The sequence below is a fragment of the Thunnus maccoyii genome, chromosome 17, assembly GCF_910596095.1.
Source record: "Thunnus maccoyii chromosome 17, fThuMac1.1, whole genome shotgun sequence".
Classification (NCBI taxonomy): Eukaryota; Metazoa; Chordata; class Actinopteri; order Scombriformes; family Scombridae; genus Thunnus; species Thunnus maccoyii.
Window position 1 is genome coordinate 15909661 of NC_056549.1, and position 14747 is coordinate 15924407.

Genomic DNA, 14747 nt, shown 5'->3' on the forward strand with positions numbered 1-14747 from the left:
CAACATTATGCTCCTTCTTTTTAGGTTCAAGGTTGAATTGGGTTTCAAAGAAGTTCAGCAACCTTTTAATTTAATCACGTTTGTTGTCAGAAGCTATAAGCATACACACTTCACATGGTCTCCAGTGGCTAAATGTGACCACATATGACACAAAACCAAAGGGATATTTCACTTTATTTTCTCTCAATTTATGATAATATTTATATATCACTTGATGGATAAAGCCAGAAAGCCGCCAACACTTTTTTAAAACTCAAAAAACAAAAAATGCAGCAGATTTTATTTATATAAATAATTGTGCATCACTGCAAGTGATATCTGGTGTCACTTGTAAATTGCAGCTGATGTCGCCATATGTCTCTTAGAGCAAAACACTTTTGTTCCTGGTTTACAAGGTTACACTAACAGGAAACAACAGAAACTACAGTGACAGAATTCACCTTCCCATATTTTTCTAACATCAGTGCAAACACACATTTCTGTGCACATACGCGGAGATGCACACACATATGCACACACACCCTGACACACAAATGAGAGCCTCGTTTCGACCTGTCAGTCACCCATGCCTCTCACAGCCAAGGTCTAGTGACAACTGTTAAATCAGAGCACGCCTTCATCGCTGCCATGGCTAATGCTGTTAAGTGTAAAGCAGCATCTCGACTAACACATCTTGGGTAACTCTAATTACCCCCGGATGAGTCCCGCTCCTCCTTCTGCCCACATGGTGCCCAAATACAGATTGTGGCGAGGAGAGGAGAGCATAAAGCACTGAACAGTTTCTATTTCTTGTCAATTTCATAGCCCCACAGTGCTAAACTCTCCCCCTCAGCTCAAGTTAATGTCACTAACCTCTGTGCGCCTGTGATGGGGTGGAGCAAATCAAAGATGTAACCCCCCCCTCCTACAGATCCCACCTTAAGTTACCCCTTGCAACTCTGTCCACCCGGCTCTTAGCCGTGGTAAATTGGGTTAACGCTCACTAAGTGTCCCATCGTTAGGGCTGTTAATTGACTACTGCGTGTGATAATTAACAGGGAGCGGACTGCCTACCTCGCTAATCTTATTTGGGTCATTTGCATTTAAAATGGTTTTGGTCTCTCTGGCAAGTTGAAAAAAAAAAGAGCTTGCTCTTGGAAATCATGCTTGATGGGCGAGTCGGACTGTACAGCCACTTAATATAAAAGCCTGTGAAATTGTGGTTGATGCATTTTGTGTGAAATGGCGTGGTGTAAAACTGTACTTTTTGATGACTGCTTACATAGAAAAGTGTGTATTACAGATTTAATACACAGATGTAATGAAAGAGTAGAACTAAACGAGAACTTTAAGATGATTACAAGATCAGAAGACTTGATAATTTTAAGTTCTGTACACCAGCCCTTGCATGGCTTTGTTTCCCAAAGGCATCCTGTCCCATAAAAAGTTCATCATATCCTATTTCTCTTACTAACTAATGTTGCAAAGTCTTAATGTATGAAGGTTGATTTTGTTGTTGTGCCGTGATACCTCCAGATAAATGTTTCCTTTGTTGAAGCACCTTCTGTCCTATTTTGGCAATGACATGAGCGCTCGGTAGCTACAGGGGAGACACACGACTGAACACTCCTCCTGATTCACACAAGCATTAACACAGCACATTAGCTCGGCGGAGTAGTGGGAATGAAAGATGGGCTAACACCGCTGCCCCAGGCAAAGTGAAGACGTACACTAAAGCCAGCTGCCATCTATTATGGATAGCCAGTGCCGACCCCCACTGTTGGTGTTACGGGGGTGACAGTACTGTCCTTGCCGAGGCGTTGACCTTCCTTCGTGGGGAGAGGGCGCTGGGCAGATTAAAAGTGGACTGGCTCACCGTGCAGTCCAGGCGTGCCCCTGATGTTCTGCCCAGATGGTAACCACACACACTCTTGAACACACAGAAACAAATACACTCACACTCACACACACACTTCTGCATCCTGGGAGGGCAGATGTGGTGTACGAACACAGTCGCTCCTCAGGGCGCTCAGCCTTTGGAGCCTATACACACACACACAACGTCTACATTTTTTACCACATGCACTCTTACAGAGCAACACATGCACACACATACACACACACACACACACACACACACACACACACACACACCATGCAGTCCTCAGAGGTCTAACCAACCCTCACCTCCTCCACTCTCCTTCTGAGTGTTTCTCCATCACTTAATTCTGGCTGTATGTATGTGAATCATCCATCACTCACTCAATCAGTCCATTGAATTTCATTTAGTGCGGTGTTACACAGGGCATGTGATTGATTCACTGGTACCTTTTCACTGAAGCTTGAATGACACACAATGCTGGTTTGTAGACACTCACACATACACACACACACACACACACACACACACACACACACACACACACACACACACACACACACACATCGCTTGCTTATACGCTGCTGCACTGGGTCTCCATTGCCAGGGGGAGAGCTGGGTGCCCATGCTGCCAAAGAAGACCCTTTGAGACTTACTCAAGGTCGCCATGTCCAGCTGGCTCTGCCAACATCTGTTCAGAATGGCCTCAAGACTGGCATGAGAGAGGCCTGTCTACACTGCTTGACCTTGGATCAACAGCAACATTTGGAAAAATAACTGTTACCACAGTTCCTGCCATACAGCAACACTACACATCATCACTGAACCGTCTATTGAATGGAAAATGTCCATGTACATCAGCTTCATCAATGGAATTCCCACCAAGATCATAAACTTACCGTAATCGAGAACTCATGTGATGAAACCTCATGTAAAGTCATGCATTGAGCGGGGATGTCTACTTTCACCATTCCTATTCTTCCTGGCAATTGACTGGATCATGAGGGAAACAACTAAAGGGAAAAGAAATGGGATTCAGTGGACAATGTGGGAGCAGCTAGATGACCTTGACTTTGCAGATGACATAGCTCTCCTTTCACACACACAGATACAAATACAGGTGAAGACGGACAGACTCTCACAAGCTGCGACAAAGCTTGGTCTTACATCCAGTACAGGAAAGACACAGGTGATGAAGATCCACTCCAAAACCAGCAACCCCCATCCTCATGCACCACACTGCCCTAGAGGAGGTAGAAGCATTGGCATACCTCGGCAGTGCTGTGGACACTACCAGAGGGACAGATGCCAACATAAAAAGCAGGATCAATAAGGCTAGGGTGGTATTTAACATGCTCAGGAAGATCTGGAGCTCAAAACACATCTCAATCAATACCAAAATATTAATCTTTAACTCCAACTTGAAGCAAGTGTTGCTATATGGATCAGAGACATGGAGAACAACAAAAACACACAACAAACAGGCTGCAAACATTCATTTACACCTGCCTCAGGAGAATAATAAACATCTGGTGGAGAGAAAAAGTAAGCAATGTGGACCTGTAGAAAAGAACAAGCCAGGATCCCACTGATTTACAAATTCGAAAGAGAGAGTGGAGTTGGATTGTACACACCTTCAAAAAACCTGCCACAAACATCACCCGACAAGAAATGAAACAGAACCCCCAAGGAACAAGGAAAAGAAGTCACCCCAGGAACAGCTGGAGAGGAGGTGTCAACTGGGGAGATCTTGAAAGAGCCGCCAACAACCAGGTGAGGTGGAGGACATTTGAGGAGCAAAGGGCTTAAGTCAACTACATCACAGTTCCTGCTAGCTGATGATGTATAAAGTTTGAGCATGGCAAACAGAATTTCCCCTCTGGTAAAAATCAAAATAGGCTTGATATGCCATCAAAATTGAGTTGGGAAAATCAATAACGTGATTCATAGAGCACTTTTCTAAAACAAGTCAAAAGTACAAAATAGAAGACAAAATAAAAAGAGTAATGATGAAATACTACTGTTATACAAATGATTAAAAGGGAATGTTTTGATTGGGTTTTATTGAGAGATACTGATTTAGCTCCCCTGAGTTCCTCTTTGGCAGTAGTCAGGTCTTAGGAACTGAGATAACTGGCAGACCTAAGAATGCAATGTAGCATGAAAAGGCCAGTAGTTGAGGAGTTCAGGAGTCAAACCACAGACAGCTTTGTTGGTCATGAGTTAAATCTTAAATCCTGTCTTAACTCTAAGTTAAACTCAGAATCCAGTATAGAGGGAGGCTAAGGTGTGGGTTAAGCTGTATCTTAAACCAGTTATCTCTTCTCTTAGCCTTTGTTAAAAGCCAGCAGTTGTATTTTCTACAAAGTGTAGGGAAAGATTTGCAACTGATGGCTTGAGAAAAGAGAGTTACAGCGGTTCAAACAAGACGGAATGGATGGCATTTGCCAACATCACTGTAATCTTTGATGTATGTTTTAGTCGAAGACAGCATTTATCTCTGCACCAAAATCCAACTGTGAATCAAATATGTAAATTAGAAGTGTATGATTTCATATTTGGGAACATATAACACATCATTTGTCTTGCTTTCGTTTAACTGCATAAAGCTCAGAAACATCCTCTGTCAGAGGCAGACTGAGAGAAACAAGGTACAGATACAGGTGTTAGTCATCTGCATAACAAGAGAGAAATACTGTATGCTGTAAGGATGCCTTCAGTAAGAAAGAGGACTACATAATTTAAAACATATGTCTCAGAAAGTGTTGAATCAGAGTTAAATCCAGTTGTTCCTCTAATTTCAGGCATAACAAGAGTCAACAATGGATTTATAGCTTTGAATCAAAGATTAAAGGTTTCATTATATTTCTACCATAAAAAATCATCATATGTTTATCATTTATTTCTCATATATTTATTTATCTGATTCTGCTGAAAAATTGATAACTTTCATGCTTGTAATTTCAGTGGATGTCAGATTTCACTGTGAATCTCTAGAATGAATACAATATTTCCTGCATTGATAATTGTACTGTTTAGTTTAGTCTATTTTCCCATTTCAGGGTGACAGTAAGTTTCTGAAAGGCAAATGACATTTATTCATCGCTGCATCAGTAAGTGTAGCGTTGGTGGACAGAAAAATGATTGACCGCCATCAACACGTTCCTTGTTTTAATTCTTCATGGAGGTTGTTCTCTGCCAGCAAGCCCATCGATTTTTCTATCAAATACGAAAACAGGCATTGTGGCGAGGCCGCAGAGGTCAGTGTGAATTAGAGCAAAGGTGTGTGTGTGTTTGCATGTGTGTGTGTGTGTATGTGTGTGTGTTTGCATGTGTGTGTGTGTGTGTGTGTGAGGGCGTCCCCTCCTCCTCCCCTACATCCCCATTGTCACTCCCCAAAGGCCTCTCTGTTAAATTGGCTGACAGATAATAAGATCATACAGGAGAGACACAGAGACCTTTGTCCCGCAGTCCAACAGTCTTACTTCTGCTAAAGCTCCTGATCTGCATCACAAACACCACACAGCGAGCACAGCGTGGACACACCTTAGTCGAAATTAATTCAGCTGAATTTTGATTGAATATTTTGGGGGAATTTAATTAAATTTCATTTCTCTTGATTTATTTTGTATGAAACCTCCCAGAGATTATTTCTTTTTTCTTTTGAACCAACATGATTTTAACCATTATAGCATTTTACTCTGGTAAAAACAATTTGGTCAAAGACTGACAATTAGAATTAATTACACAAATATTTAATTGTAATATCAAATATTAAGCTATGTTTCATATTTGCCTACATTTCACTTTTCATGATCTTTTTACCACAAACACCATTTGACCTTGTGCATATTCAACTGACACGTCATAACTTTGACTCTACAAATCATATTGAAAGTAACTGATCACAAATATATGATGCATACAAGTCAATATATAATATTAGTGCAGGAAAACGTAAGCCTTTTCAGCTGATTTTCAGTGACCAACAATAATAATAGTCACCAGCCACTTTATTAGATACACCTGTGCTATCTCATACAATCCAATACAACAGCTCTGCCATAAATTCTGCTTTTACAAAGCTTATACATTTTAGGTTTTTGTTGACATTGTCAGAAAAGTGATAATTCTAGTTAATGTTTATTATTGAGGTCGTAGTGGTGGTGTACTTGAGTGCATTATATTGAAAAGTTGAAAAGCATTCCTAATATTTTGCCCTTCTTGTGTATGTTTTATATATATATATATATATATATATATATATGTATATGTGTGTGTGTGTGTGTGTGTGTGTGTGTATATACACACACACACACACACATATATATAAAAATATATGTGTGTGTGCAATGTTTCAATAAATAATAATGTAGAAAACCACAAGGTGAATACGAAGTGACAAAATTTGTTTTTAACTAGAAATACCATCACATGGTTGTATGCGTCCACCAACCAGTAAAATTGCAGTTTACATCCATGTCTGTCCAGACTCATATAATATTTGTAGTGACGTTTTTGAAGGAATTTAATAAAAAGGTATGAAGTGTACTTTTTTTTTGGTTATGTATTATGTATGATTCCAGTGAATTATTTCAAGTGAGAAACATGCTGTCTTCACTTAGAGACCATTTTTACAGAGGAGTACAGAAGACTGGTGGAAAGTTTTGTCACATGGTGCAGCGATAATCACCTGAAGCTTAATATCAATAAAACCAATAAACTTGTGGTGGACTACCAGAGTAACAGGAGGCCCCCTGTCCTGCTTCCTGCTACAGCAACCATGATGTGATTTGGGTTGCTGTCCTACGAACAAAGTGACTTAGCTCATCTGACACCTGCCTTCGATCAGCTCATCACCTCTCCAGCATTTCAGCCATGGCTCTTCACCCATTCATCCCAAGATCATAGAAAACCTCCCTAGTCAAGTGTATTTGGAAAACTAGTCCTTTTGTCTTTCGCCTTGTCTCCACTTTGTTGTTCTAGTTCTGCTGTATGTGTACTAGTGTTTAAGTTCACAGAGAGGAGCAAAAAACAGAGTCAGATTCCTTGTATGTGTTCACATGTTTGACCGACAAAGCTGATTCTGATTGAACACAAAGTTGTAGCCATGACAGAAGACGATGTTGCTGCAAAGAAGCTACAAATTCTAAAACGTGGATGCTTCACACACATCTTCAACCCGGCAGCAAAGAAGATCTATACAATCACAAAAGTTTCAAGGTGGGCACCCAAGATTAGTGTCACCAATTCAAGATCCAACCAAATGTGACATATGGTCATTATTCTTCTGTTCCTGAGTTATGGCCACGAAAAGTGTTTTTGCAGAACATTATGATGTCATATTGAAGTTGACCTTTTGGATATGAAATGTCACCATTTCATCATTTTATCCTAATAGACATTTGTGTGAAACTGTCATAATTAGCATATAAATTCTTGAGTTATGGCTAAAAACATATTTGTGAGGTCACAGTGACCTTTGACCACCAAATTCTAATCAGCTCATCCTTGAGTTCAAGTGGGCATTTCTGCCAAACTTGAAGAAATTCCCTCAAGGTGTTCCTGAGATATCGTGTTCACGAGAATGAGACAGATGTGAGGTCACGGTGACCTTGACCTTTGACCTTTGACCACCAAAATCTAAGCATTTCATCCTTGAGTCTAAGTGGAAGTTTGTGCCAAATTTGAAGTATTTCCTAAAGGCGTTTCTGAGATATCACATTTATGTGAATCAGACGGACATACAGACAGACAGACAACCCAAAAACACAATGCCTCCAGTCATGGCTGTCACCAGCGCGGAGGCCTAAAATGCTGGTGAGGAAAAAATTACATGTAATAAGTGTTTTCAACTTTGTCTGCATTAGTCAAACAGTATAACTCGTAGCTCACCTGTTTGTGGTCCCAGTATTTATACAGTACTAGCTGTTCCCGCTTCATCACATTATCTCTTTGCTAAAATCCCAAATGGGCCAATTCTATTCAACCACCATCTGCTTTACATTTATCTATAGTATTCATATTGAAATGTGCAGCTCTCCTTTTCCCCACAACACCCCTCAATACATCCTCATAACATGTCCTCGGGCCTTCTGCCCCAAGGGCTCATGGGATATGAATACTCCCTGGGGCTGCTGTTTTCACAGCCTGTGAGAGAAGCACTCCAGAGAGGAGGAGAGAGAACAGGAGAGCAGCGGCGGCAGCAGCGTTTCTCTGTTTGCTTGATGTCACTATAATGGAAATATGCATAAGTGAGAAAAGGCATAGTGGGCCTTTGGGGCCCAAGAAGTACAAATATTTTAATAACAAACACTTTCAGTGTTTGCCTCCTGTAACGGCACCTGGGTATTATTTCACACTGAATGCAGTCAGTCAGTGTTGAATTGTGTATGCATACAGATAGAGACGTTTTCTTCTTTGACTGGAAGTGATTTTCATGCCGTGGAAAGTTTTCCTGGTGATATGTCCTTTGGAGAACTGTCATTAATCAAAAGTCAAAGTCACCTCAGATCTCACATTAGAATAGACCAGTTTAGCTACGGCTGAAATTGCAGCTGACCCCTCTTGCCCTGAGCACTTATTCAAAATCAGCAACACGGCCATAGGGGGCTAAAACAACTAAATTGAGTGAGGTTGCAAGAAGCTAGTAAGAGTACTGGGGGAAAATACCCAATAAAGCAATGTCAACTGGCAATCTCAAGGGTTTCTTTGAGCTTTCTAATGTCCTGATGGGTGACTTATAGCTTTGTATACGCTATAAATGTAAATGACAAAGGGGTTATACTCAGGGCTGTTAGTGGTGGGTAAACCCCACCTTGCCTCAACTCTATCACGGGTTGCGAACGTAATGATGGAAAGGGAAATTATCAGTCTGTATCTCAAAAAAATATCTCTGGTAAAACAATCTACATGGTCCATAACTCAAAAACAAAAGCTGATGCTGAGCTAATATATTTGAACTCAAAGCTGAATCACATTCAGAAGTGAACAGCTTGACTTTAAGAAAAATCAGCATTTCGTGTTCCTCAGCTGATCATAACGGAAACTATCTGCCAATTTTACTACTATATTATTATATACTGTATTACAATATTACTATCACACTAATTAAAAGAGCCTATAGTTTTGGCAAAGTGATAATCCCTGTATTTAAATATCTGTAAATTATTTTATTACAGGTTCCACTCTTGTGTTTTGAACTTGGTTGGATTTAGATTAGAAATTTAACAGTTTTTGTACAGTAAATGTCCCTCCATCACCTGACTCAATGACTCCAAACCAGCCTCTTTTCCTCCTTTATTTTTCTTCAAATCTTGAATCATCTTTACTTTCTCCAAGTTTGTCTGCCCCCACCCTTGTATCCTGTGTTTCACCCTCACTCTGTCTCCTCTCTACTCATCCCTTTCTTTAAAAGTCTCTTTTTTAAAAAATCTGAAGGTGCATGAAGCAGTATTCACACTTACATATAGCTTATCTTCACTTAATATAACTTACTATAATATAGTTGATAAGTCTACAGAGTTTACATTTGAGCTAACTTGAATTACATTCAAATGTAAAACTCATGCTAATACATGAGAGCTACAAACTTGGCTAACTATCAAGCAACAGTAAAGCAGCAAAAAAGCTAATTAACTGGACAGTTATGACAAGCGGTCTTACCTAGCTTCCTACTACATGGTCTTGTTTGACAGATATCATTTGATGCAGCATTTTTCGAATAATATCACACGTCCATTTTCTTAACTCTGCTCCGTTAAAGCGACTCTGGTCTGTCAGCAGGTTTAGTTGATGGTAACTCTGTGTTTACAGGATACAATGGTGATAATATGAAAACACAGTTTCATAGCAGAGAACAAAACGACTGATCCTAGAATTTACATAAGAAACTGAGAGGGAACCCACTTTTAGTGCACTACCAGGTGTAAAGTATGGGGTGCCGCGTAAATGTTTTTTTCATAATTAGCGAGGTGAGTATTTACGTGTCTTTACCCTCCATGACAGCCCTGGTTACAGTGAATAAGGGAAAGAATGAACAAAAAATGATGCTGCTCTGTCCGGTGTAAAGCGCCTGTGGTCAATTGAAAAGCATCTGACAAAGGAGGCAACCTCGACCCTCACAAGGTGAATTTGCTCCTGACATTGAAACAACTAACCCACAACCAAACTATTACTGTTACTACTCTACCAGTGAAATTACAAAACACACACAGTTATTGTTTTCAGCCCACTAAAATTGCAGAATAAGAAATAAATGTGCAGTAAATTCTGTGGTTCATCAGAACAAAAGTAAGAAAATGCTCATAAATTGATATCATCAACAAATTTCAAAGTTATCGCTTCCTTATTTACATTGACATCATTGAGATAAAGTTCTTTTTTTTAACTACAGTTATGTCTTACACTGTTCGATAAAACAGAAAACTAAACATAATAAACACAAACATTCACCTAAACCAAGAAAACAGCTTCAACCAACCTACTGCATCTTGTCTCAACAATTCTTTAGATGCCATTTAAGAGGTGAAATTAGCATTCGAAACATTATTCCTCTCTCTCTCTTTGTCAACAGGGCTGAAAAGAAAACTGGTAATAAAAGACAAGAAAAGGCCTTAGTATCTGCGGACATTTGTGGCTATATTCAGAGTGAGTTGGACATCAGGAAAAAGAAAAGAAAATACAGAGAATGGTGCAGCTGAACAAGTTAGACTCCCATCTTGGATTTTCATAATGAGCTGTCAGTCATTTTTCAGTGCCCAACAACTTTCATCTGCCCTGATTCCTCCCAACCTCCCCCATTTATCACTCCTTTCTCTCTTCTCCGACGCTCTCCTCCGACGCCCTGTGTCGTTTATCACGTCCGGTGGAATAGAGTTTCTCCAGCTGTCAATTTAGGAAATGGAGTGACGAGCGAGACCCCTGGGACCCCACACTAATCTCAGACTGCAATGTTACAGAAAATGATGTACATCTCCAGTAGCCAGTTACACTCGGGGAGCCGTGTGTGTACATCAATTACCTGCCCTCACCCAAAATTCATCCTGTCAGTAAACAAACAACTTAGTACTCAGTACTTACCTCTCCTGCTGTTGTGTCAATGAGATCAAACACACAAAGGTGCACTTTCAGTTTGTGAATTCATACTTAAAATTATACCAACAAGCTGAAAAATCTACTTTACTCAACTGTTCTTTCACCTCGATGATAGCGTTCAATAAACTGGTACCTGCCCCGGGGTTTTAATGGTCAGTGCTGCTGTGTGCCGTCAGAGACCGTGCTGAAAAATGCCAGTGTCACACAGTTATGAGTCCCATGGGGAACAGATATCATAGTCGGTTACATGACAGGTGTGGCGGATGAGCAGTGAGTGTGACCACTGCTCATCACTCTGCTGACCGGTTAAGACGACAGTATGCGATGCACCTTCTCAACTCATAAACACGTCCAAGTCTAATGAAAATAAAAATCATGTCTTATTATGTTGGAAATTTCTTATTCTGTGATGAAATCTGATGGATATTGACAAAAAAACACCTTTTTACTTCCTGTAAAAATGTATCAGATAAATAAAAAGTGTAAGAGCTGCTGTAAATCACATGTTAATTCTATTCAAGTTTATATAATATAAAAAATGTCCATGAAACAAATACCAGCTGCACCACAGTGTAAGCTTGAGTGAAACACTATTCTAATGGCCATAGTATAGCAGTTATTCCATTGGCCGGCCACTTGTAATCACCCTTGTGGTTTAAAAGGTCGAGGGGTCAGGGGTTATGGGAGATAAGGACCCTAGGGACTGTCATAAAACACTTGCGACACTTCAGCCCTCGTTTGTCATGCCAGAGCTCGATATCACTCATTCATCTTGGTTAGGAAAGTCTTTTCCTTTAATAGACATCTTACGTCATAATCCCACATTGAGACCATGGTCTGCACGCTTTAGGACCACTTTTCAGGTTTTATTTTCATATCGTTTCGTTATATTTGGAGCATGATGATGTATTTTTGCACTGTACGAGAAGAATCTCTGGTTTGCTTAGTGTTCACATGTATGTGTTCACTTGTCTGTGTACCAAGACAGATCCTATTTAAATCTAGAGAAGCTTTATTTAATATAAAATTTCCTCTCCATGTCTTACTGTAATAAGTTTTGGATTTTCAAAGTCAAAACACACTTTGTCAGATTGGGTGGTAACAGTGACTGCTCGCCCTCATCCACATCTGCATGGTATTTTCTTGAATTTGCCAGTGCAGAAAGGCACAATCAAACGGCCGACGAAACAAATGAGATTCCCTTACATTAGGCAACCGTGTAATCACATTTCCCATGTTGTCTCTTTCCCTATATTCCACGTGCTGTCGAAATTGGAGCCAGAACGTAGGAGCTGCATCAGGAGGGTCACAGTGCATCCTGGTGCAGGCCTCCGTCCGTTAGCTCTGCATACACAGAGACGTTTGCTCCCGCTGAGACATCTCATTTAGTGCATCTGCAAACAACATTACAGGTGGAAACGCTTTAGGAGATGTCTTGCAAGCATTAATCCCATTTGTGTCCTAACCCATTTCAAATGTGCATGCCACTGCACTCATGAAATGAGAGAGATGCTGCGGCCATCAATTGGATGCAACACAAACATTTCCAAGGACTTCGGTGGACGCACAAAGGAAATGTCATCACTAAGAGGATCTGCATTCAGTGAAAGGAAAATAAATTTTTTAAAATGTTGAGCAATGAGAGCCTGATTTGATAAATCAAATGTTGAATAAAACTCAAGAGGCTCTTGTGTAATTTAGGTGCAAGAAGACAGAAATAAAGTCTATTAAATCATGAAGTATGTATTATTTTAAAATACAACTACAGAAAGAGCCTAATGGCAATGCTATGTTTCCAAAACTGTTACCATATCACGTCCAAAAATCTTCACATTAAAATAATAGCAGCAGGTGGTGAACCAAATGGCTGTGTCATGCTTCCAAAAAGAATTTAAAGATATTAAAGTTAATCTTAATTTCAGATGTGATTTCCAAATCCATGCAATTCATTTGAAATGGTAGGTATTAATGGTAATCAGCTAAAATTCTGCACCGCAACATTTTTAATATCATAAGTTAATGTGGGAGAGGAAAAAAGCACTTTATGTGATGTTTAATTTAATCTTTTTTTAACCAGGAAAAGACAGGCAGCAGCACAATTAACTGGGTTGCAGAAATTTAAAAAAACATATAACAATTTACAATGAAAATAAAGAATAAATTGCAGAATCATAAAAAGTTAAAAATGTTCATCGGTATTCATTGCACCTCATCAACATCAGGGATCAAACAGGGGCAATATGAGTCAGTCAAAACATCTACAGCGAGATGTGCCTGCCTCCAAGTCATTTAGAATTACTTTAAATGCTAAATTTGAAGAAAAATAATCATTACGATCAGCAGGTGGTGGTTTGATAAAATAAACTTGAATAAACAACAAAGAACTCAAACTGGAAAATATTTAGAGCTTAGAGGCTAAAAACTTTGACCCCATTTGGAGAGACTGTGCTCAAACCATTAGAGATGGATGAAACAGAGAAAAAAAACTGTTCTTTTCCTGTTTATCACACAGTATAATCTAGACAATGTTATCAAGATGACTGATATCCTCTTGAAAAATGGAACAAATCATGACCACAACTCAATAAGATTTTAAATCCAGGTGTGAATGTTGGAGACAACAAATAAAAACTTAAAGCTGTAAAGATATGCAAGCAATGGATACAGCATGTATAGCAGAAAGCATGAATAAATATTAAATGCTGCCTGTAGTTAAATACTACCCTCTAGTGGGCGTTAAGCTGTTCCTGGCTGTCTAGTCATCATGATCTAACCAGAGGAAGCAAAGTCTGCATTTCATTACCTGAAAGGGAAGACAGTTCCTAACAAGTTTTCTTGGCTTCCTTGTCATCCTAAGCTCAAATATACTTCAGAACAAAAATAGAAATATGATCATTGCTAAGGTTTATGAGTCAGTCTTTCTAATTCAATTATGAGTGTCCTGGAGAGTGCACAAGCTGGTGATGTGCCCTGAATGATTAAACAAATAGGTGAAATGAATTGGGTGAGATGAATGCAAAAATCCACTGATGGAAAAAACTAATCAGATCAGTGAAATATCAAATACTGTATCTGCTGTGCTGGATTGTCAACTTTTTTTTTAGCCATGTGACACGAACCCCACCCGGCCGTGATATTGATTTCATGAATTTCTTCAGATAAGCAAGACTGAAACTAAAAATTCTGCTGTTTATCAAAACATCTATACGATACACCAAACTCAGGGCATTGTGCAGGAGGAGAGCTAACGATGGTGCAGAGTCTGAACCGCTCAAGAGAGGGAAGTTGTCTGGAAACACACCTGTTCTTCTTTCCCGCTGCTCACTTTACTGTCTTACCTCCACACTCCTAGTCAAACTACTGTCAGCTGAATGACATACAGCACCCAATCCCCATCTCTGCCTGCTCTTAGCATTCTTCTCCTTGGTCACGTCCAATTAGCTATCCCCTAAACACTCTTTCTCATTAGGCTTCCCATAATCCACTCATCGGGCCTTGATTTGGCAAATAAATCACACTGAGTTTTTTTCAGACTCTTTTCCCTCCCTTCCTCCGCTGCCGCTGCTGTCTTTTTAAGCTCTATCTCTCCCTCAGCCTCGTTAACCCTGTCCAGAGTTTCTACGGTGACAGTCTCCGCCAGGCCTCTTCATTGGACATGGCAGCCAGCAATTTGCATGCCAGACTATTTCTCTTCATCATTGGGCCTCTTTCTCGCTCTCTCTCATTCTCCCTCTCTCTATCCCTCCCTCTCTCTCTCTCTCTCTATGCTAGAAGAATAGAAAATAACTCAGCA

General features: G+C 39.9%; 1 protein-coding gene across 3 annotated transcripts in view; it reads right to left on the reverse strand.

The window, feature by feature from the left end:
* LOC121882331 (steroid hormone receptor ERR2-like) overlaps nt 1-14747 on the reverse strand; it is a 99245-nt gene that overhangs the window by 65592 nt on the left and 18906 nt on the right. Inside the window, exons 3-4 of one of the 3 annotated variants that reach the window (XM_042390515.1) lie at nt 2758-2871; nt 2515-2604 (exon numbers count right to left, since the gene is read on the reverse strand). The exons of 1 other annotated variant lie outside the window; for it this stretch is intronic. In XM_042390515.1, the coding sequence (XP_042246449.1) occupies nt 2515-2549 (35 nt within the window). In that variant the 5' untranslated portion in view covers nt 2550-2604; nt 2758-2871. The remainder of the gene's footprint in view (nt 1-2514; nt 2605-2757; nt 2872-14747) is intronic. One more of the 3 variants, XM_042390516.1, reaches the window with a different exon arrangement.